The sequence below is a fragment of the Larimichthys crocea genome, chromosome XIII, assembly GCF_000972845.2.
Source record: "Larimichthys crocea isolate SSNF chromosome XIII, L_crocea_2.0, whole genome shotgun sequence".
Classification (NCBI taxonomy): domain Eukaryota; kingdom Metazoa; phylum Chordata; class Actinopteri; family Sciaenidae; genus Larimichthys; species Larimichthys crocea.
In genome coordinates, this window is record NC_040023.1 from 28504447 (window position 1) to 28527204 (window position 22758).

The 22758-nt window shown below is 39.2% G+C and overlaps 2 protein-coding genes across 5 annotated transcripts in view; one reads left to right on the forward strand and one right to left on the reverse strand.

Moving 5' to 3' along the window:
• gask1a (golgi associated kinase 1A) overlaps positions 1–18142 on the forward strand; it is a 44319-nt gene extending 26177 nt beyond the window's left edge. For all 3 annotated transcript variants that reach the window (XM_019268343.2, XM_019268341.2, XM_019268342.2), the window contains 3 exons: positions 12913–13035; positions 15020–15123; positions 17914–18142. In XM_019268343.2, the coding sequence (XP_019123888.1) occupies positions 12913–13035; positions 15020–15123; positions 17914–18118 (432 nt within the window). In that variant the 3' untranslated portion in view covers positions 18119–18142. The remainder of the gene's footprint in view (positions 1–12912; positions 13036–15019; positions 15124–17913) is intronic.
• Positions 18143–18462: 320 nt separating this feature from the next.
• pomgnt2 (protein O-linked mannose N-acetylglucosaminyltransferase 2 (beta 1,4-)) overlaps positions 18463–22758 on the reverse strand; it is a 49319-nt gene continuing 45023 nt past the window's right edge. Inside the window, exon 2 of one of the 2 annotated variants that reach the window (XR_003463582.1) lies at positions 18463–18527. The gene's annotated coding sequence lies outside the window, so the exon portion shown is untranslated. The remainder of the gene's footprint in view (positions 18528–22758) is intronic. The other variant, XR_003463580.1, reaches the window with a different exon arrangement.

A 22758-nucleotide genomic window follows, 5' to 3' on the forward strand; every position in this document is an offset into this window, starting at 1 on the left:
AAAGGGTGTGTGCATGTTTCTGTGGACAGGGCTTACTATCACAGTATTTATATAGCACCAAGACCTGCTGCACACTAATACAGGCAAAATGGAAATCTAGCTCTCTGCAACATGGGACCTTTAAGTATTGGAAAGACTCTTGACTTGGCCTGCAGTCTGTTGCATCAGCTGTATCAGCCCACTGCATGCTTCTCTCCTCCACGTACACCTCTCTCCTGAGATGCAAACTTTCCTGAATATTGTTGTTATTTATGTGTGATACAGTCTCACTTGACCTTATTAAAAAACACACAATACTTTTTCCGTTGTTAACCATATTATCATCATCATATTGTCTCATAAAATGTCACTCTCTGCAACAGTGTTTGTTAGTGTCATCAAATTATAGCAGATGTACAGATGGAGTGACCATACAAAGCCAGCAGCTACAACCTCATTTCTAATGGGCTCTACTGGCTGCAACAATAAGGTCTGACTCTATTGACTGTAATGTGAAACCAACCCAACTTCTCACTTGATTTATGACCTCAGTAAATAGTTTCCTCAGGAGTTTAATTACTAGTTTCAAGTCTTTTCCCACACAATTCCACAAATTCTGGTCCCATTTCAAGTGAAATAGATGATAAAGCAGGGTACGTTACATTCAACACACTACTCAACTCACAAAACTCAGATCAAACTGTCAGACTAGGTAGTACTGATCAATTAATAATCAATCATTTTAGTTCATGAGCAGACCACCATTTTTTCCTGCTTGAAAACCAAACATCACCCGCCAGCTACACAGTCTCATCCAAATATGGTCACTTCTGGCTCCAAAAAACCCAAGATGGCATCCACAAAGTCTTTATACTTACTTTACTTTACTTTACTTTACAATATAACAGTTAGTTTTAGCTGTCAAAAGATTTGTCGTGTGCTGAAATGTAGGAAGAGCAGCAGCCTGACAAACACAGACTCACATTTAACAGGCACATTCACACCTATGGCCAATTTAGAGTTAACAGTTCAACTGAGCATTCATGTGTTTGGAGGAAATTGGCTGCTCAAGCGGTGATGCAGAATTTATTAAAGAAGAGAAAAACAATTCTAAGAGCTAACTATGTGGAACTGTAGCAGAGCAGAAAGGCTGTCTTTAATCGTCAGAATTCCTGAGTCTAATTAGATATCAGATAATTAATTTCTGACTGATGAAAAGGCACAGAGGTTACAGCGGGCCAAAAACTGCCAGGCTTATTTCTACATAATTGTTCAACTAAATAAGCAATACCTACAGACATGAAGTGTGTACGTGTGATTTTGTGTGTGCAGTGGAGAGCGTGTGTCCAGGGTATTGATGTGTCTGTGGGTGTGGATGCGGTGATGTTGGTTCAATTAAAAATCCAATACAGCTCTTGGTCTGGATATGAGCGTGTGTGCTTTTGTCTCTCTGGCTGTGTGTGTGTGTGTGTGTGTATTTGTGTGTCTTTGGATTTACATTTTGAGTGGAGCTCATTTATAAGGTGTCAGCTGCTAATGATTGTGCCAGAGTTGTTGTTTCTGTGCTAAATGACAGGCTGCTGAAAATGGAGAATATTAACAAGAGCCTCTGCTCTGCAGACAGATAGACAGATAGACAGATAGATAGATAGATAGATAGATAGATAGATAGATAGATAGATAGATAGATAGATAGATAGATAGATAGATAGATAGACGTCAAGTGTTGACAATCAGATATTGTGGAGAAGGTGAGGGGTGTAAAATAATGCCAGCACTACTTGGCCACAACCAGAAGAGGAAAGTCAGCGTCTATCGACCCACTGCCCTGAGCAGAACAGACAACATTACAACAGTAATAGAGTTCCCATACATGATGGAGCTTTGTTTTAAATCATTGTCCTTTTCAACACCTCAAACCAGTTGGGATGGCATGTTGCTGCAGAATGCTATGGTAGCTATGTTCCTTAAGTGTGCCTTGAATGTGGAAAAAAACAGTCTCACCAGCAAAGCACCGTGACACCATCATGACTCCTTCTCCTTGCTTCACGATGGGAACCACACATGCAGATGCCATCTGTTAATCTTCTGTGTCTTACAAAGACTCTGCAGTTTGAATCAGAAATGTCAAATCTGACTCAGACCAAAGTAAATATTTCCAGAGGTCTAATGTCCGTTTATTGTGTTTCTTGGCTCAAGCAGTTCTCCTCTTTTTGTTGGTCTCCCTCATTAGCAGTTTCTTTGCAGCAATCGGACCATGAAGGTCTGATCTATGCAGTCTCCTCTGAACAGTTGATGTTGAGATGTGAACTCTTATGTGAGCTCTAATCTGATGTGCCGCTAATTGGAGATTTCGGTGACTGGTAACTAATGAACTTATTCAAAGTTCTTGAAGTTCTCTCGACTGACTGACCTTCATGTTTTAAATTAATGATGGATTGTCGTTTCTCCTTAGTTGAGTGGTTCTTGCCATAATATTACAGTAGTCGAAGAGGGCTATTTTCTGTACACCAAAATGATCTAACAACACAACTGGGAGTCTCTGACACATTAAGAAGGAAAGAAATTCTGCTAATCAGCTTTTGAACATTTTGAAAACCGCTCCAGGAGACGACCTCAGGAACCTGATTGAGAGTTTTGCAAAGCTGTCATCAAAGCAGAGTCTACTTTAAGAGTCTAATATATAAAATATGTTTTGCTTTGTTTACGTTTTTTTGGTCTACCACATATTTCCATGTTATTTCATAGTTCTAATGTCTTCACTGTTTATCTACAGTGTTGATAGAAAATGATAAAAAATCAAGAAAATACATCAAATGAGAAAGTTTGTCCAAACTTTCACTGGTACAGTATATTAAAGTAAGCTCTCATGTCTCCCAAATTAAGCACAGATATTAGCCTAGATTAGTTTATACCTGACTACAAAGAGATCTGCCAGTTAAACAAACTAGTTGTGTATTTATTGTCACACACTACTTTGTCTGAGGCTGTTGATTTATCACTTGGGCAGCTGCAGAAGTGTCCACACACCAGAGTGATCCCAGTTGTGTAATTACAACTAATTTGTGGCTCTGATTAGCACTGCCATGCAGGAGATGTGTTTCACCTTCCCAAAATCAACCAAAGGGACAGCCAGCTCTCCAAAGCAATCAAAAGCTTTCAGGGTATTTATGGAGGGAGATTCTACTTACCATAGATGTAGTTCTTTATGTAGGTAACTGTAGCAGCTATTAGCAAGAGCTAATCCTGGGAGTGGCGGACAAGTGTTCCCCATGGACGCATTATAAGAACTGGATACCAGATGCAAAAGATAGCAGCCATTAATTGAAATGAAAATGTCTCTCCTAGCACGTACATTTTCTTGTCACTGCATTGTATGCTTCACCACACGTTTCCCGCCTGCATGGTCCCACTCGGCTCATACACAAGTTCTGCCTCCAAGAAGGTTTGAGAAATTAAATTAATACAAAGAGTAATAATTAACCTTGTTTACTGTTGGAGATATCTTACAGACGTCTCTTTACAATTGTTTCTTCATTGGAAAATGCCTTTTGGCCTGCAGGAATTTTTAGTTGTAAGACCTCAGTTGGTCACTTAGACTAATGGGCAGCAAGCTTTAGGTGAATTAGGGACATCACTGATTATGGGTTATCTTAGCTAGGCATGGGCAGATGGGCTTGTAAATAATATAAACAATATAGATCTCAATGTCTTTCTCTAAAATAACAATGTTGTGTGGGTCTGGTGTCAGTTTCTTTGTGGTGTTGTGGTGATCATGGGTGATTTAGCTAGCTAGCATCAAAGGTCCAAATAAAACATTACAGGAACATGACAGATAGTAGCGTTATTTCAAATATGATTGTAAACTTTGACATTCAGTGTTCATTTCAGCCTCACTTTTAGCCCATGTCCAGGATGATGCCCGTTTGTCCTACAGACTGGAGCAACAGGATGCTTGCAGTGCGTAGGCCAAAGCTGTCCTCATTAAAGGTTTTATGTTACGTAGAGAACGTTTAACAGAGACATAAATTCTTTGAGCGAATGAAGTTCTGTTGAAGAATGAGAGAGACAATTCAGCCCACTGTTAAGGGTGAGCCAATAAGTGGGTGTGTTACCATCAGTTATTAAACACTCCCATCATGGTTTGATCTGTTTATTTCAATGATAACATGTACTTGCAGTGAACAAACCTGAGTGTGAGCTGCTGAACCCCTGCCGAGCCTGACATTTACAAAATTAACATGCAAATCAGGTGCCATTTAGAGTGATTTAGACGCCTTGAGCGAGGACTAAATTAGCCCCTGAAGGTTTTTTGGATGCATTTCTGAATTACTTTTTATGTGAGGGGAAAAAAAATCCCATCCAAATGATTTCAGCGAGGGTTGAGTGGCTGACTTTCGTACAGCACGACACAGTCCCCCACTTTCACTATGATTTAGCACCTCTCTACAGAGGCACAGTGCCATGACAACACTGCAGGAAACCCTGCCCTTCCCTGCATCACACGACATAATCATGGCTGGGGAACAAAACCAGTTTGAAGGCAGCTCTTTTAGGAGAACAAAACCATATTGCCATTTTCACTGCAGCATATTTTAGCTGCAAATATAGTAAATTGATACTTTCAGTATGCATTTACATTACTGCTGCTTATATTTATGTTGAAGATTGTTTAGTTTTGGATCATATGTGGGTATGTTTACATACACACGAGAAAGCCAATGCTACAAATGCTGAGAGAGAAGTCTGGCTGCTTTCATCAGAGCGTAAACTCACCCACAATAATCCTGTTTACACCATTCAAAATACTGTTGTGATCATCCAGAGAAAATGTTGTTTGAGTTCTGCTTAAAGTAAATAAAAAGTTGCAGCAGCTTTGATGGAGCTCAGGATGCAAATGATTTCACTGTACAAATGTGGAAATGTGTTGAATTATTCACCATTCCGTGTGTTTGAAAGCACAGAAGGTTGTGTACCTGCAGCAGTTTGTACACACTGACACACAAGTTACTGCTGTTATTACTGTTTACTATCAATTACTATTGATTGATTACTATTGATTACTATCAATGGAAAGAGATAGTAACTAAAAGGAAAGAATCTTTTTTTCCAGCATTTTTCATGAGCAGATGTGAATTATATTATTTGTAAGAATGGCTCAGTAAAGTAACCCACTATACATGCTTTCATATGTTTGTAATAGATTAACCTAACATGTATGATAGAGGTTTGAGTTTTATGTGTGCAGCACCATGGACTAAATATGCTGTGCACTTGTGTTTGTGAAAAGAGGTGGACTGAGCAGGAGAGGCTTGATTTGGTTGAGGAAACAGAGGAGCAGGTTCAGGTTTTGTCAATCTCATTCAGAAAGATAAGCACTGGGAAACAGACTTGATATTTGATTGAATAATACACACATTATACAGTATATACACATTACACACTTAGGATAAGACTGCTGATATTTTATGTTTCTCTTATCGTGAACTAATGCCATGAAGGAAAAATCCAAACCAACACTGAATTGAAAAAACAGAATGACCACAGGCTTTCATGGGTGACCTGCATTGTATTAATATAGGTTATACATATAGGTATGTCAGTACAAATACATACACCTTTGTGTAGCAAACCTTAAAGGATGAATCTGCAGATATTTTATATTACTTCACATGAAAAGATCAACAGTGAATGTATCTGTAACACTTTCGATGAACACCACATGTATTATGGGTACATTCATAGTGAATAATGATGCATTCATAATGACTACACTCACACATAATGCTTTCTCATCCATTATATCAACAGTCATAAGACATTACAGATGTGACTTATAGTGGATGTGGAAGCTCTTGACTTGAACTACATATTGTTACACTGTGAATGCTCCTGTAATGCATTATAGATTTGGTCTTCATAGAAAGTGTTACTAATGTATCCACAACCAAACACTCTGTGTATCGAAGCCTGATATATCTTCTTCCTCTGTGCCGCACAGCTCCATTGTGGTCCATTTAAAACATATTAATGTGTTTAGTCCATCACTGTTGCACTGGGCGGTAGATTTCTTCGTCACCATTAGAGAACCAAATCTGCAGTTTAAACAGTCGCAGACAGATTCACTGTTTAGTCCTGTTTAAATAGTTGTGGTGAAGTTGGAGAAGCTACTTCAGCCATCCCTGCTACCAGAAGTAAAAGTCCCATTCATTTTTTCCCATAGATAACGTTACATAACTCACATCTGGAGCACTTGGAGTTTGGATGGACATGAAATTATCCTGGTTGAATCATCGGTCCCAAAGATTAACAACTGCATTTGAAAGCATCTGGTTCTTTGATAAACATTCAAAGATTTTGGAGAATTTAGTTGACCACAACTAGTGCATGAATCATCCAAACACCAAGCTTCAAATTGTTTGATGTGCATGACTAACAGTGGCTAAAAGCATTCAGTGTCAGAAAACGGATTATCTTCAGCCTAAATGAATTCACTTTTGCATTAAAGCAGTTTTTAAATGGAAATACTGAACAGGGAAAACACTTTCAGCTCCTCAGCTCTTTGAAGAAATGAATAAGGCATCCATGTTTGATAATTTCTATGGTTCTTGTGTGACAGCTAGAGTGATAAAATAAGGCAATATAACAAAGAAAACTGATGATGATAGCAAAATCTGTTTATATATGGTAGAGCACTGAGATGGTATATGATTAGAATTCTTATGGAACTATAAAATGACCTCTCTGACTGTCTTAACGATTTTTAGGCTCCACGCTTGCAAACAAATAACAGTGATGAATTTGAGTGCACGGGATGTCAAAAGGAAACCAACCCTGCTTTAATCAAATCATTTCAGATCGTATAAAAAAACAACACGCCGGATCAATACAGCTGAGAGCTAAAATGATTATTCAAACTGATTAGTCAGCTGACAGGAAATGAATGTGCTACTATTTTGATAGTTGAGGATTTTCTTACATATTTGTGTTTGAGGCTGGAAAAAAAAAAACAAGAAATTTGAAGCCATCGCTTCAGGCAATGGGAAATTATAAACATAGCGATGAATCATTATATTTGAGAAGTTGTCACATTAATCAGTAATGATAATGGTAAGTGCCTAACGCATTTGCTCTCGCTGTCAGTTTCACTCCTCATAGTAAAGTAACCAGGAGGAATCAGAAGAACTGACCTCAAATGCTGCTGGAACTAAATGAGAAGTTCATAATTTATGTTGTCATATTTTTTTTCTCTGAGTGTGTTCAGCAGCCGATCGTGTCTCTGCGTCTTTGCATAGTCACGTTCATGTGTTTAGTGTTGCTGAGCACACACTGAACGTCAGCTTTCGCCGTTGAACACTTCACCTCCTCCAGTGTTGAGCTCACTCCGACACACTCCACTTAACACTGCAGAGGCTGCACCATGTCACCGATTTTTACAACCTCCACCAGTAATTGTGTCCTGCTTTGTTCTGTCCCACACACCAAGATGGAATGTGTATCTAACAGCCATCTACAGTGTGTGTGTGGGGCTGAATATGAATAACCCATGAGGCAGCTCGCTCCCCCCCTCGCTGCCAGAAGTCAATCCCTGTAACAGGGCCAAGCTCTAATAGCCTCCTATTGATCTGCTGAGAGCTGATGAGCGCGCCTCTGAACACTTGTTCCTACCTGCTCCCTTAACACCTCCCTGGGCCCTGATAGCAGGGAACCAAACACCAAAGGCGCAGGAAGAGCAGCGTGAAGGACGCACCTTCACTCTTTCACACACACACATACACACACAATGGCAGTGGAGGACACCCTAGGGACGATAAGGGAACTGAGGATAAGGTGACAGTTTGAGTGCAGGTTTTCAGACTGAAAGGTACACTGCTTCAGATTGCTACCTAGCAGTTCCTGCTACAGCTGTGAGGGAAAAATCGACTGAAACTCAGCACACTCAGCATGTTTGTGATGGACTCTTATATATTATGGTCTGAAATCAGTAAAAATGTGGTCATGGTCAAACAGCACTTAGAGTCTGAAGGCCTGCTGGCAGAACCCTTGATGATGCTCACCCAATATATCAGTCAGTGTGAATGCTGGATGGAACAAACAGAAAGATCATTTTGAGAGCCTTTCCGATGGTGAGGGCAGAGATGTAAAGTTAGATTTTAGTAATGTGTGGTTATTTAAGTCAGAGGTTTTATCAACCTACTGTACTTCATCAAGTGTAGCTATGGGCCTGTGATGTTCAGTTAATGTAATTTTTAAAAAAACATTTGTTTATTGATTTTTCAGTTACATAACAAAATCAAGAGGTGACATTCTGAGAGTCCAAACAGTGTCAAGTATAACTAGTAAAAATAAATAAAAAAATAAAATTAAATCAAATAAGGAATAACAAAAAAANAAAAAAAAAAAAAAAAAACATCAGCATGTTATAAATTCACACAAGAAAAACTCATAATTAGTAGACAATCAGGGTGGCTACTCTGGAACAGGTCCTTCATTCCAACAGTTGACTCTTTAACAACTTATCTTTTCTTCTCTTCTCTTCTCTTCTCTTATCTTATCTTATCTTATCTTATCTTATCTTATCTTATCTTATGAATTATGCATTCACTAAANTCTCTTCTCTTCTCTTCTCTTCTCTTATGAATTATGCATTCACTAAATATTTCCATCTACATGCTTGCTGGCCTTTGATCCAACTCTATACTGCATACTAATACTAAACATTACTGTATATTTCTATATACCAGTCTTGCAGTCTTGCATTTCTGTGAGATATCAAACGACAAGACTAAAATATCTCATGAAATTGAGTGCATATTAAATGTATGTTGAACTGACCAAACTTCACCATGAGCTTGACATTTTTGGCATTTAGTGAACTGTATCAGACATATCAAAGTATGAATATGGTAAAGATTATACCTGCTCAATATCAGCAGATTACCAGTGTGTCAGATTTAGAGGGCTCTATTTACAAACTATGGCAGAAATTATATATAATATTCATAACTACGTTTTCATTAGTGTGAAAATATGAATCATTAGACAAACTAAGCACTGATTCGAGATTAGTTTTTCTCTCATTTCACAGCCACCGTAGTGTCTCCTTCTCACTAAGAAGAAGAGGGTGAGGCGAGGGGGTTGTAATCACCAACTGCACTGCTAAATGCCATAAACTCCTACACACTGGTCCTTTAACATTGTTATTGTTATTAGCACATTAGCAACACACTACATATTCAAAAAATCAGCTTAGAGTCCATGTGTAGGATTTGGGGATTTTGAGTTAAGAAGTGAGTTGTCTGAATTTGACTCTGTAATAACCAGTGGCTGTAAAGTAGGGAAAGAGTGTCACCCACGCACATTTAAATTTCATCAGTATGAAAGTTTCAAAAATAAAGGCAGCACACATCGCCCACACTGTTTGACTGACTAGTGAACCCTGAGAAGTTCAATGGAGAGACAGTGCAGCAACAAGCACACTGAAACAAGGACAAGGAGTGTGCACAGATAAAGGTGAAATGAGGTTTGAATGAGCTGAAAGAACATTATTAACTGTCCTACAGGACGTCGGATCACGCAGCACACTGTCGAGCTGAATCATAATCCATTTGAGCGAATCAGACTCCCCACATACACTTTACAGTTTGTTCCACTTTAATTTTGTGTTGACTCTGACCACAGTAGAGCACCACATCTTGTCTTTCCCTGAGGCTCGCTGGTGTTCAGTGGCAGTGTAAGTCAATATTGGCTCAGTATCCACAGGGCTGCTGGACCAAACTCAAAATCAGTATATTCCAGTGTGGGATGGAAATGTGGCAGCAGGGTGAGAAGTCTCATAAAATCATCACACAAGTGTGAAGAAACAGTGGAGGTACAGTTCTACTGCACAGCAAAGCACACACCTTCTCCATCACACACACACACATAGCTGACCCGAGATCACAGAGATTGTGAGACTCACACAAGCTTGCACAAGTGCACTGATGCACACAAAGCACACATGCTACATACACACAGAGGGAGAGCAAACACACAAACCCTACCAAACAGCCAAACCCTGAGGGCAGATCTCACCAAGGTTGTGTCTGTTTGCTTCCCAGCGTGTCAGCCTCGCATTTTAACGCCAGAGTGTAAATCACAAGGCTCTCGCACTGACAAGATCCCCTCGTATTCTTTGCCATGTCATTGGCTACAGTGTGGAAAAGCTCAAGTGATTCTCTGCAAAAAGAATCTCTGCAAAGCTTGTTTTTTTTAATGTTAGCTGTTGTATAGTACATGGCTGATATCACAGAGAGATGTGGGTCTTGGACTGAGGTCTCGTTTTCATAGCTACGGTCAGGTTAAGTTCATTGCTGAGATCTGGGAATTCAGCAACATTGCTTTTAAAAGATTTCAGATGTTGCAGGACAAACAGACAGATGAACAGTCATGCTTTAAACACGTCCCTGTTTAGCTTATTTGGTAAAATGATGACTCAGGCTGCACATTGTAAACAGTGAGAAAGTTTGGAAGTCACAAGGACGCCTCTTTCCATCATGCATACCAAACACATTGTCATTTTAGATTTATTACATAAAAAATAACTTGACATTTTCTAGCAAACAAATCAGGTGTGCCTTTGTAGTCTTTTTTCTATGATAATCTGCAGTTAGGAGCTGAAACAATAAGTTGATTCAAAAATGAGTCGATCAGCAGACACTGAATCAACAACTATTTTGTTAAATAACTACTTGTTGAGCAAAATGCCAAACGTTGACTGATTCTCTGCTGTTCTTACAGGATAATGAACTGAATAACTTTAGCTTTTAGACATCTGCAGAGAACTGGGACAGACATTTTTCACAGTTTTCTGATATTTCATCGATCAAACAGTTGATCATTTGGGAAAATAATCAGCACATTAAATAATAAAGATAATAACTGTTAGTGGTATCATCTGCTGTTTGCTGGCTGCTCTGTCACTTTTCTCTCCAGTTTATGTAACGTGGAATTAATTCAAAGTATCTGACGTCAGGAAAATGTAGAAATCAGTCCATCAATACATTTTCTGTAACAGCTTCCTCTCCTTCGTGACTGAGACTAACCCCAGCTGGCTCTGGGCAAGTGGCCAGTTCATCACAGTGCTGTAGAAATCAGTGTTTTCTTTTATTTGGTCAAATCTAGTCTTGACTTAAGCCCAGGTCGTGGGACTCTAATCCAGGATTCTGCTTGTAAATGTCCATGACAGTTTCTCCGGCTTCAAGTGTGATCTACTGCACACATTGTTGTTGCTAAGTGGTGTAGCTAATCTGATGTTTCTGTCCTCATCAGACTTCTTTGTCACAATATTTCTGTGTTCCCACACAATCAGAATCACAAACAAGGAAGTGAACTTTCCACTAACTGTTATTATCATAAAATATTATCATAGCAATAGGAGCTAAAACTCATCATTTTCCTTTTAGCTTAAGATCTGATTCATCAGAAATTAAACCTTCATTTATAATTCTATTTAACGAATACCTATGCGACAAACTGTGAATGTCCACAGCAGAACTGAATTCTAAACTGTGATATTGTGCATGGTATTACAAATCTCTTGAGCAGATGTCATGCAGGGTGGAATTTCCCCAACCTCAGGCATGTCCGGAGATGCTCCTAACTAATTATTTTGATATTTTTGGCAGTGCTTGGACAATAAGCGGTGCAGGCTTTCAGCATTTTGTTGTAAATCTCGACGACCCTGTTTCACTTGACTTGATTTCACATCAACCCAGGCGCTAAATGTGGATTTCATCTGTTTTCATACTGATAACAGACAAGAGAGCCAGAAGCACATCACAGGGATGTTGAGCCAAGACTGGCTGCTTGTTCTACATGATTTATAGTGGAATCAGTTCAGACTAATTAAAAGCTAAATGTTTGTTTTAGCCTCTTTCTGATCTTTTTTCCAAGTCTATCAAGTCGATTCCAATTATTCAAAAAGGGGGGCTTGGTTGGATTGGTTTGACATGTGGGAGGGAACCAATGAAGAAAAACAACAAACTGAAACTGTGTGAATGCTGTTTCCAGCATTTATGTCAACTGATTTGTGTCAACTGATTATGATTATGTTATTGTTATTAGTCCACTGATCCAACTTTGAAGTCTGTGCAGTTCTGAAGGCAATTCTGAAATTCCTTTAAAAATGTATTAAATATGTTGGAAAATAGTTGCTGAAAACATGTGAAAAGACTTTGACTATATTACTGAAATCTGGAGTTAAAGATTAAACAGTTTTTCTCCAGTTTTCAGTCCAGGATTTTGTGGGCGGTCCTTAAAGGGTGGCTCGATGACACGCTGAGGTCACCCTGAGCATACCCCTGCACCCCTAGCAGAGAGATAGAGATGAATTCATCTCACTCAGAGTGTTTCAAAGTTAGTCATGTCATTTTCTGAACTCATCTGACACGTTTCAGTCGCTTCAAAATGGCTGCTCTACTGCTCCCATGAGTGGGCGTGGATTCAGCACATTCAGAGGACACGCCCCCACAGTCCTGGAGCTGAGAATTCATTTTTGCCTGATTTTGACACCTAACTTCTTAACTTGTTGATATTTTTAATCATTCAAATTTGGTTGGGTGGTTCATAACACTTTCTTCTTTGGTCTGACAAGCTCAAAGCACACATTTATTCTCACTTTACACAGACTTTAAATGACTTTAGTTTCATTGTAGATAATGTGTGTGCATCTTTTCACAAACATCTTTGATTGATGGTAAATGATCCTGAGTGACTGCAAATAAATATATAGATATAGTATATAATATATAAATGAAAGGATTTGTACGTCTTGCAGCCTGTGTGTTGCCTGTGAGGCAAAATTGGGGACAAAATAGCAAAAGCAAAAATAGCAGCTTTACGTCACTCTGCCAAAGCCAATGACTTCTTGTGTGTCCTTGTCTGTCGGTGCAGGTCAGCGACCGGCTCGACAGGTACTGCTGTGGTTTCACACCTGATCCAACAGAACTGTGTGTGGAAAACCTGCTGCACACCAAGTGTGGCAACACCAAGGACCTGCTGCTGGTTCACATCCTGGTACGTAACCATACAGTAAAGTCTTTGTGTTATTTCAACTTGGCAGACAGTGAAGTGTTTTTGTCTTTGTGTCTTTGTCAAAATGATGAATGTCCTGAAGGCCTTCGGGGTGTTTTCTCTTTGTTTGCAGCAATGGTACAAAGACTAATGAATTATTCTGAGTCAGAGGACAAGTTTACTGATCTGTGCTGTGATTGATGTGCCACTAAAAAGACAAAAAAAAGAAAAGAAAATACTTTCTCTCCTGCCAAACCAAAATCTTGTTTGATTTCCAAACTTTAAATGTCACTGTTTTTGCTATTGTTAAATCATTATTCATCATATCTGAGCGAACGAAGCAAATCAAATCCTCAGCTGCCATGTCTGCTTTTTGTTGCTGCCACTCTTCCATGCCAGCACATGAGAACGGATCTATATTTAAATAATACAAGAGAGACATACATCATACACACGTAGTGTTGACATACATGTTTTTTATAACGAGCAAATGAGACATCAAGCTGGCAGGTACTGATTACATGAGATCTGTTTTGTTTGCTGCAATATGTAAAAATTGATAAAGCTGTTTGTATGAAAGTCACAGCAGGGGCCTGTTTCTTTCTTTAGTGAACTTAATAAATCCAACATGTCTTACTTGCTGAAACCTGAGTGAAAATATTGGACTGTAATAAAGGTATGAGGTCACTTAAAGTTTCCATGAAGTCAGCAGCAATGTGTTTTTTATCACCAGTCTAACACTGTTGGTCACCTACCTCCTGTACGTATTTCCGGGTATTTCTTAATGTTAGTTTGTCATTTTCTGGAAAATGCTAGAAAACCCTATTAAGTGTCTGATTGTTCTATTTAATCTAAAATATGTTTACTGTCTCTCTGCTTGTAATTACAAAGCCTGGCAGGAGAGAAGAAACTCATTTGTGTGCTCAAACGAACAAATCATGTCCTCAAATGAATAATTAATGCACACAAACTAGAAATTAGTGCTCTCAAATCAAATTAATACTTTGTGCATACACTTAGCATTTAGTTGACTTTTTGATATATGTTTCAAATATTCTAAGGTACGCACCACGTTGACAAATGATCACCTTAAAAAGGTTGATATGGGGAACATGTTGGCAAACAGTAAAGGCCAGATTATGCTAGAAATGAAGTGGTTTGTACGATGTGTTGTCCGACCACTCAGAGGGCAAAACACTTACAGTGCAGTGTATATATACTGGAGTGTAGATGTTCTGATTGGTCAGATTTATCCAGAAAGAGTGAGAGAGAAAAGGTCAAACCACAGTTCCTCGTCTGGCTAATCACAGTGTGAAGTTGCTGTGAAAGTTGGACTGATGGTTTCAGAAAGTTACAGAAATTTTCAGATTTCAGTGTTGGAAATAATGATATGGCTCTTGTTCAGATAGATCCTTGTGCAAGACACTGAATCCCAAATTGCTGGAAAACCAAAACAATGACACTAAAGACACTAAAAAGCTCCAAAAAGCTTGGGGGAACTGAGTCAAGCTGTAATTCTCTGTAAGTCTGTCACTCAGAGTGACTCTCATAGTCATTTGATTTGGACTTCATTGACATTGAGTTTGCGATTGAGAATCCAGGAACCAGCGACCATTCAATTACTACACAACCTGCTTCATCACCTGAGCCACAGCCACCAGATGGCATTGTTATTAACCGTTGGTAATATATCGCTAATATATTGATAAGTGCATCTTTAATGGGTAAAGTGTATCCACATATCTCATGTATTCGATTGTCCAAGTTCTACGAGTTGGATCAGTCGCTTGGTAGCAGGAGGAAGTGAAGTTCCAGGTTACTCTGACCAGTTTCATGTGCAGAAATATTTCATTAGAGCAGAATTGGTTTCATTTGTGCATACAAATTAGATTTTTTCCCCCCTTCTTAACCTAATAAAATAACATTAAGCTATAGTAGATTTTTTCATTTTTTATGTATCCTGGTAATAATTTCTGTTTGTGTCCAGGTGAGGAAGGCAGATCCCTCCAGACTGGTGTTCATAGACAATGCTGGCAGACCACATCAGTCCAGTGACAACCTCAATTTCAGGCTGGTTGAGGGCATCGATGAGTGAGTACAAAGCACTCTTTTAGAACCGGAAGATGCAAATTTAATTGTTGTTTTTTTTTTTTTTTTGCTTCACTCCAGCACCGGGGCTGGATAAATTACACCACAGAGCTATATGAGCTCACAGCAGGCACAAACACTGGTGTGAAGAAATGTTTCAGGAGAAAATAAAACACATCAAACAACATTATTTCCCCGGTGAATGGCGCTCAAATCAGCAGCACAGAAACGTCCACTGGAAGCTTGTTAGGTTTTTGTTACAATGTCTGTCTGATTAGATTAGTGAGCATTCAATTAGCCTGCTATTCAATATGCTGAATGAATCAGGTCTGATACAAATTCCCCTTTGTCTGTCACTTAGGATTACTAAGCCGCTCTATAAAATACTCTTAAATATCTTGAGCCTGGACGTGAAGCTGAATAGAAATAGATAGAATGTTAAAGTATTGTATTATTTCTCATCACTGAATAATACAGAGCAAAAAAAAGGGGAAATTGCTAACGTGTGACTCTTTTCAGTCTAACAACCTCTTGGTGTCCATTTTTATAACTTAGCTCTATAGTTTTTTTCAAGATTTTATTATTATTTTTTTTTTTTTCCATGAATTGAAAAAAAGCTATTCTCAGTTACTGTACGTGATGGACCAAATCATTCACAAGCATCTTGCCAGTCATGATAACTCCCCGTGGATGACGTTTTGATGACTTGAGTTGTGAAGTTATAGTTGCAGAGTTGGTACTTTTAGGCATCCAGTGTTCTGCAAGTGAAAGTTCTGTTCATTTTTCTGCCAGACAGTGCCAGCGTACCAGAAACTGGTGAACCTTCAAGGCTTAAACAGATGTGAAAGTCTCTTGTTTGGCTCATCACTCCAAAAGATGACCAGTAGTCATATTTAGTTAAAAAGATACAAGCCTGTGCACATAAAAAGACAATTACTCTTAAGATTCATCTTTATAAGACACATCCAATCAAAGAACGGAAAAGTCAGTTTTGTGCTCCATGACAAGCAATAAACGTTAAAGCTTGCATGTTGTAATTTCAAGTAATCGAATACAGCAAACATGCCAGAATACTTTGGTTCCATTGCTACGCCAAAGTGTTTTGAATTTTGCTACAGCTCTGATTTGCTTCTCCACAAAGCACCATGACTGAGACTAAGGAGTATTTAGAGCCATCTGTTGTACCAAACCTAAAATATCCTCACATCATACTCAGCTCCTTGAACAATTATCTGCATATGAATGCAAAATCACCAGTCAAGGGACGAGATTATAACATTCTGACTTCCGTCTGTAGTCCAAGTAGTATGGATGCATTGACCAAAATGAAATCTTGGACCGCGTCGGCTATCATCTGGTGACTATTTAGCTTTATCTTGTGAAACAATCCAGTCGTCTCTCAACTTCAGTTACGTTCTCAGGTTGCTAAACTGGCACACTGAAGAGGAAGTCTTGGCCTGTTTACAACTCTATGAACGGTGTCCGCGGGGTATTAAAAAGTATTAAAAGCTAGTAAATCAACTTAGTGAAAATGAAGGGCCTTAAAAAGTATTAAATGCCTGATTATGAGGTATTAATTTTTTTAAGGAATATACAGAGAATAGTGTTCAATACCTGTACAGCAGAACATAACATACACATTTTAGTGTGCTCAGTGTCTACTGCCTTGGTTGCTACTGCTGCTATCTGCTGAAAGAAAGCTTACTAAACTTGGGGAAATACAAGTTTTGTAAAAAAAAATGGACAGACAAACCTTTAAGTTTAAACCATGGCTGAGTACTAAGGAAGGCTTATTGTTTTATTTTTTAGTTAAGTATTACCTGGATGGGAATAAACGCACCACTCTTTCAATTCAAATGAAGGAAATCGGAGAAATGTTTCAAGCTTTCCTGATTAAGAAAAATGGCACAAACATTTGCATGTGGGAAAGGCAAAACTGGTCAGGGTTACTGGTTACGTAATACAGTTTGGAAGGGCACCATTTTTCAGGATTGTTGACCGGAGTGATGAATGGGAGTGCACGCACACTATTGCAGTAACAGTGCACATGCCCTCCCAGAAGGTCTGGAATAGTAAGAAGGTATACAGTATAAGGTACAAAGAAGGTATTACATTGAACTTCAGGATTCCTGCATAAACCCTGATTAACCTAAAAGAGGAAGAACTTAATTCAATTTCAAGGGTTCAAAATGAACAAACCAGTTTGCACAAAATGTCATCCAACGTGTATAAAGGCAAAAGTGTTTCAACCTCTTCTGATTGGCTGTACTCAAAGCTGAGGCAAAAAGCCTGCTGTCATAGAGAGGGCTGATCTGTGAACAGTGCATACTTTCAGACTAACTACTGACAAGATTGTTGTAAAATATAACATGAATGTTTGTTGCCCACAGTGGATTATTTCTAATGATTTTAGTGATCTACTTCCTCAAGTATGATGAGTCATAGTCAAAATCATTGCCCAACACTAAAAATATTTGCATTATTTATTATTTTTCTAGAAGTCTTTTGGACGCCTTCAGTTTTCCTGCAGTGCCACCATCAGATAAACTGTTTTAATATTACTTTCTAGCAGTGCTGGTGATGAAGCATATCTATAAGTAAGGGAATTGAATGCAGATGGACTTTAGAGTCAGACATTAATAAAGTGGCTGTTATTTGTCACATTTTGTGAAGTATACAGAACATTATAGCGGCTCCAGAGGCTTTACACATGAGTAGTCATGTTGTCTTCTAGACTTTGAACAAGTCAGTGAATCTGCAACACATCAACTTTAATGCTGTTTCTGTTGTCAGGTTTCCAGAGAGAGCGGTGTCTGTGCTCCAGTCCGGCTGTCTGGAAAGTCTTCTTCTACGCTCCCTCTACACAGACAGGGAATTCTGGGACAGCCAAGGCGGGGCCAGCGGTCTCAGGCCTCTCATCCGCACTGTGGAGCGCAGAGGGAAGATTCTCCTCCAGCACATCAGGGATAAGAAACTACAGCTCAAGAGGGACCTGTGACTGAGCTGACGGAGCAAACAGACCTAGATATTAAACATATCATGTGTCACACTGATAATATTTCATCAGTGTAATCAAAGAGAGGTCATCTTGAAGATTCTAAGTGGACAAAAACTTGAATGATGAAACAACATTGTTTTAATAGGGGTTACAATAAATACAGCATCCACAGCCTCACTGTCCATGGACCAGTCTGTCACAGAGTTTTACAACACAGCAATGGTGATATTATATCTTAATGTCCAACTCACTAGTGAGGACCACACCGTCAACAAGATACATTTAAATGATTTATTAACAAAGTGAAAAGATTGTAAGTGAAGTGTGAACTCTTGTACTTCAGTCTGTTTCTTGGTTTGTGGGGAAGCTTCGACTGGGAATCCGCTGTAGCACTTGGTGACGACGGACTCTACAGAAAGTAGGAAGAAATTAACTGTTAGGAGAGGTACAGAATACAAGAGCCAAAGGAGAGGAGAGGGTTATTAAGGTATTTATAGAAATGTTGGAAACGGCATGGTTGAGGTGAGGTCCTGCGCAAGTCATCCTTTTTTAGTCCAGAACATTTTTAGAAATGCTCCTTTATCCTGCAAACCTCTGAGTGGATGGACCAGTTTCTGTGTTTGATTGACTGAGGGTTGGCTGAAGCACTAAGTGTAAAACTGTAAGCTTACAAGCCAAGCACACAGTGTTCTGTTGGCAGCAGTGTTGAAGAACACACACAGTATAAAACATGGATGTCGTCTTCATGACGTCAGCCACAGGATTCTGAAGAGCTGTTAGCTGGAGATTAGTGTGGCAGCTCTGGCTGTCGCCATCCTTTCCTGCCTCCACCAGCCACCTATCTGAAAATGGGAAAATGAGAGGAGCATGGGTGGGCTGAATGAAGCCTGGTTGCTCAAACAAGCTGTGACATTACATCTGTAATGGCACCCACCTGTCAACTTTAAGCCTTAATATAATGTGAACAGGTGAGTTGTATATAAATTCACCCTCAGTACAGTTGTCATGAACGGGGAAATTAGCTACAGAGACCAAAACTGTTTTTGTACCAGGCTGTAAACATGTTTATTTCTGCTGTGAAGTTGGACATTTGGACATGGGGACTTATGGAAATAGTTTTTGGTACTTCTGCATTGGCTCCATTACACAGACACAGAGGCTGACACGTGTTGCTTTAAGTTTTAAGCTGTTAAATGTTCAGTGTACGATTCCACTGGTGGATGTTTGTTACTCTGTTTCTGTTGTGTGTCAGGTTGCTGTCAGCCTCGTAGACACAACAGTGATGATCACTGCTGTGAAATGAAATGATCTGATGAAATATTTACAAAGAATTATAAGTGGACAGAGAACTAGCAGTGTTCTGATTGGTTAAAGAAGAAGGTCGGCGTCCTTCCAAACATATAAAATATATAAAGCGACAAAGCAGCCGCCCTGCTGGAGGAGAATTAACACACAAAGTCTACAGCTAAGTCATCGAAACATTAGCACCTTACTGTCAAACAGCACGGTTCTGTTCTGGAAACAGAATCAAACGAGTTTCAAACAAGCTTCAAGGTAAGAAGTGAGTCAGTGAGTTTTGCTGGACCGGCATTAAGAAGCAGCAAACACACTCAGTGTTTAATTCATGCTGATTGTTTGATCCTCTGCACGAAACGGCCCTGTAGCTCCGTCCATGTCTGCTGATAAGGGATGCTTGTCACTCCAAACATATTCATGTTTTTCACCAAATGTCGCCTCACAGAAGGGGAATAAGAGACAAATTATTCCCCCGCTCATCTGCAACAGCCAAGTGATGATTTTTTTTCTCTCCAAACTATTTAGTGGAAAGAAGCATGGTCTATCCTTTTTTTTTCTGTTTTAATATTTCATACAGAGCCAAGAGCAGATCGAGTGATTGATTCGGATGTCTGTTTTTATGAGATAAGCTTCTCTGCTTTTAATCGAGGGATTAAAAACGGCTGTCAGCAAAGCTTCTGGACCGGATCCTGGAAGCCTTTTGATAAAAATGGACCACATATATATCTATATATAAATATATATACCCTGTTATAAGTGTATATATAATTGGCTGTCCTTGCACATTATTAAAATGCAAAGCAGCGTACAGAAGCAGAAGATGAGAGGAAATGTGATGAAAATTGTTTGAAAATGGTCGTCATTAGGGGAGGATTGGAGCCCAGGCTTCCTGTCTGAGCGGCATGTCTCTGAAGCTGAGCTGTCACCAAACATTCTTTTGGTATTTGGCGCTCGTGAAAAAGCACAGATGATATCACTTGAAGCTGTTTTATGTCTTACCCACTCTGAATTATAATTCCAGCCGTATTGGTTGTTCTTGGATTAATGACATTTTCCATGCTTCCCTCTTTCATCACTGAATAAATGGCTCTAATGAGAAACGGTTCAAATGTGTGATCCTCTCTTTATCCTCATTTGATCTCTTTTATATTAAATGCTTTCCCCTTTTTTTAATTTTTTATGTGTCAAACCACCAGAAGTGTGCTGCCCACTGCTGTTTCAGAGTGCTTTCATTTCTCTGCTTCTATTTGAACATATTTTTGGTCCAGCTCATTAAGCTCCATCTGGATTATATTTGACTTAATGCATTCATACATACATTATAAAGCATAAAGCATGATGTATGTTAAAGGGTAGTGATTCAGAATAACAGGATTTTGTGTTGAAGGCAGAACAGAAAGCTTCGGAAATGAGAGGGAATGTTGTGCAGTGTGGGTGAGTGAACTCATTGACAGGATCATTTATTTTAAATATAAAGAAACGCGAATAATTATTATGCTAGACCTCTGGAATTCATTCACATGTAGCCTTAAAAGGACTAAAAGATACTAAACAGCGCATGTTCTGAGCGCATGAGTTGCGTGGGATAGAGAAATTGGACTGCGAATGTGCGACATCACCCAAATTCACTTTAGCCCCATGTGACCCTGATGAGGATAAGAGGTTGGCGATAAGAAGGTGTGCCCCCACACAAATCTTCAGCTGTTTATGTTGTCAACTTATCAACACCACCATAGAGGTTTCTGATTTCACTATAGGTGTATTTCTTCTCCCCACTGCAGTGCCCACCGACGACCCATCGGAGATGGGAGCTTCAGTTGTGTCGTGTGTTGTCACCGCAGTCTGAGGTACCATAATGTGGTTACTTCAGCAATAAAAGTTTAAGTTTAAGCCCCTAGTAAGCATTTCTGCAGTCATGATTGTAACAATTACATAGTGTAATGCAGTTGGTATTAAGTTAGTAATAGTGTTGCCATAACTTGAAGACGATACATACAGTAGGTGAAGCTCTGGGGATGGAAGTTTGGTCATTTGATGAGTTCACCACTTTTGTTCAGACAGAAAGCACTCATACAGATGATATTTAGGACCAGCACTCATGGTGCCCACATGATTTAGATTGTAATAACTCCAAATTGACATTAATGACATTTCCATAAGCTACAACCTCCCGGAGCTGCTAGTGTAGCTACAGAGACCTGCTACCATTAACCTCCTTTGAACAAGGCAGCAGCAGTGTGCAGCTGTCAGCTGAATGTGCCCTACAGGTTGCTGCTATACATCTACGTATGTCAACACTTTAGCAGATCAGGTAGTAGATAAAAATAAAAAGGGAACATTTATGAATGTGACATGATTAAAATAGTAAGTTTAGCTAACTAAGAGGAGTCCAGAGCAGATAATCAAACTTTGAAGCTGATGTTTTATTGATGTGTTTGTTCACCGCTGGTGCAGAGGTGTGATACGAGTGAAATCAGTGCCTGCATAATTCTTTCTGAATAAAACATTGAAATCACACCAGGTGTTTGTCTGCAGTTACTCACACAATTTTTCTTTTAGTCTCCGCTTCACTTTCTTGTTTATTTCTAACTGTTCAATCAATATATGCATCAGCACAACCTGCAGAGCAAATGCAAATCATCAGAGGTGAATATATTCATGCAGCCAATCTCAATGATGATTTTACTGTGAAAAAATCATATTTCTGGACCCCCCTTTGAGTTGGTTTAACAGCTCACACACAGTGGAACATCCAGGGCTGCACCCGAGACATCGAGGCATTTTGAAGTAACTAACTAATTAATTACAGTATCCACTGCAGTTATTCACTAGTCCAAAAACACATTTATCATTATTATCATTATTATAATGTATGTGACGTACGCAGCATGGCACTTTCACGCCGATCAACAATGTCCTGAGACCACAGTTTCCTGTCACAATATCTGTCCTGTGTCTGAAAGCTTTTCTGTCGTGGTCTGGCTTTTCTCATCTATTTTTTCTTAGTGTTTCTCGTTAGTCCTCTGTCTGTCTCCCTCTCCCTGGTTGTGTGCATGTGTCTCTGTCTGGGTGTGGCCATCCAATCATGTTCCTCCCACTGCAACCAGTACACCTGAATCTCATCCACCAATCACGGCATCATAGTGTATCTACACTCCAGATTGTTCTCAACAAACCCTCAACAAACACAGCTAAACACTTCTGCTCTCATCAGTTTTTGTTTATTATTAATTATATTTATTGTTGTTAAACTTGTCTCCTTTCCCATGCTTTTTTTTGTGTCATTACCATTCATATCTATATTCAACCAATGTGTTACAAGGAAACACTGAGCTGAATCAAAG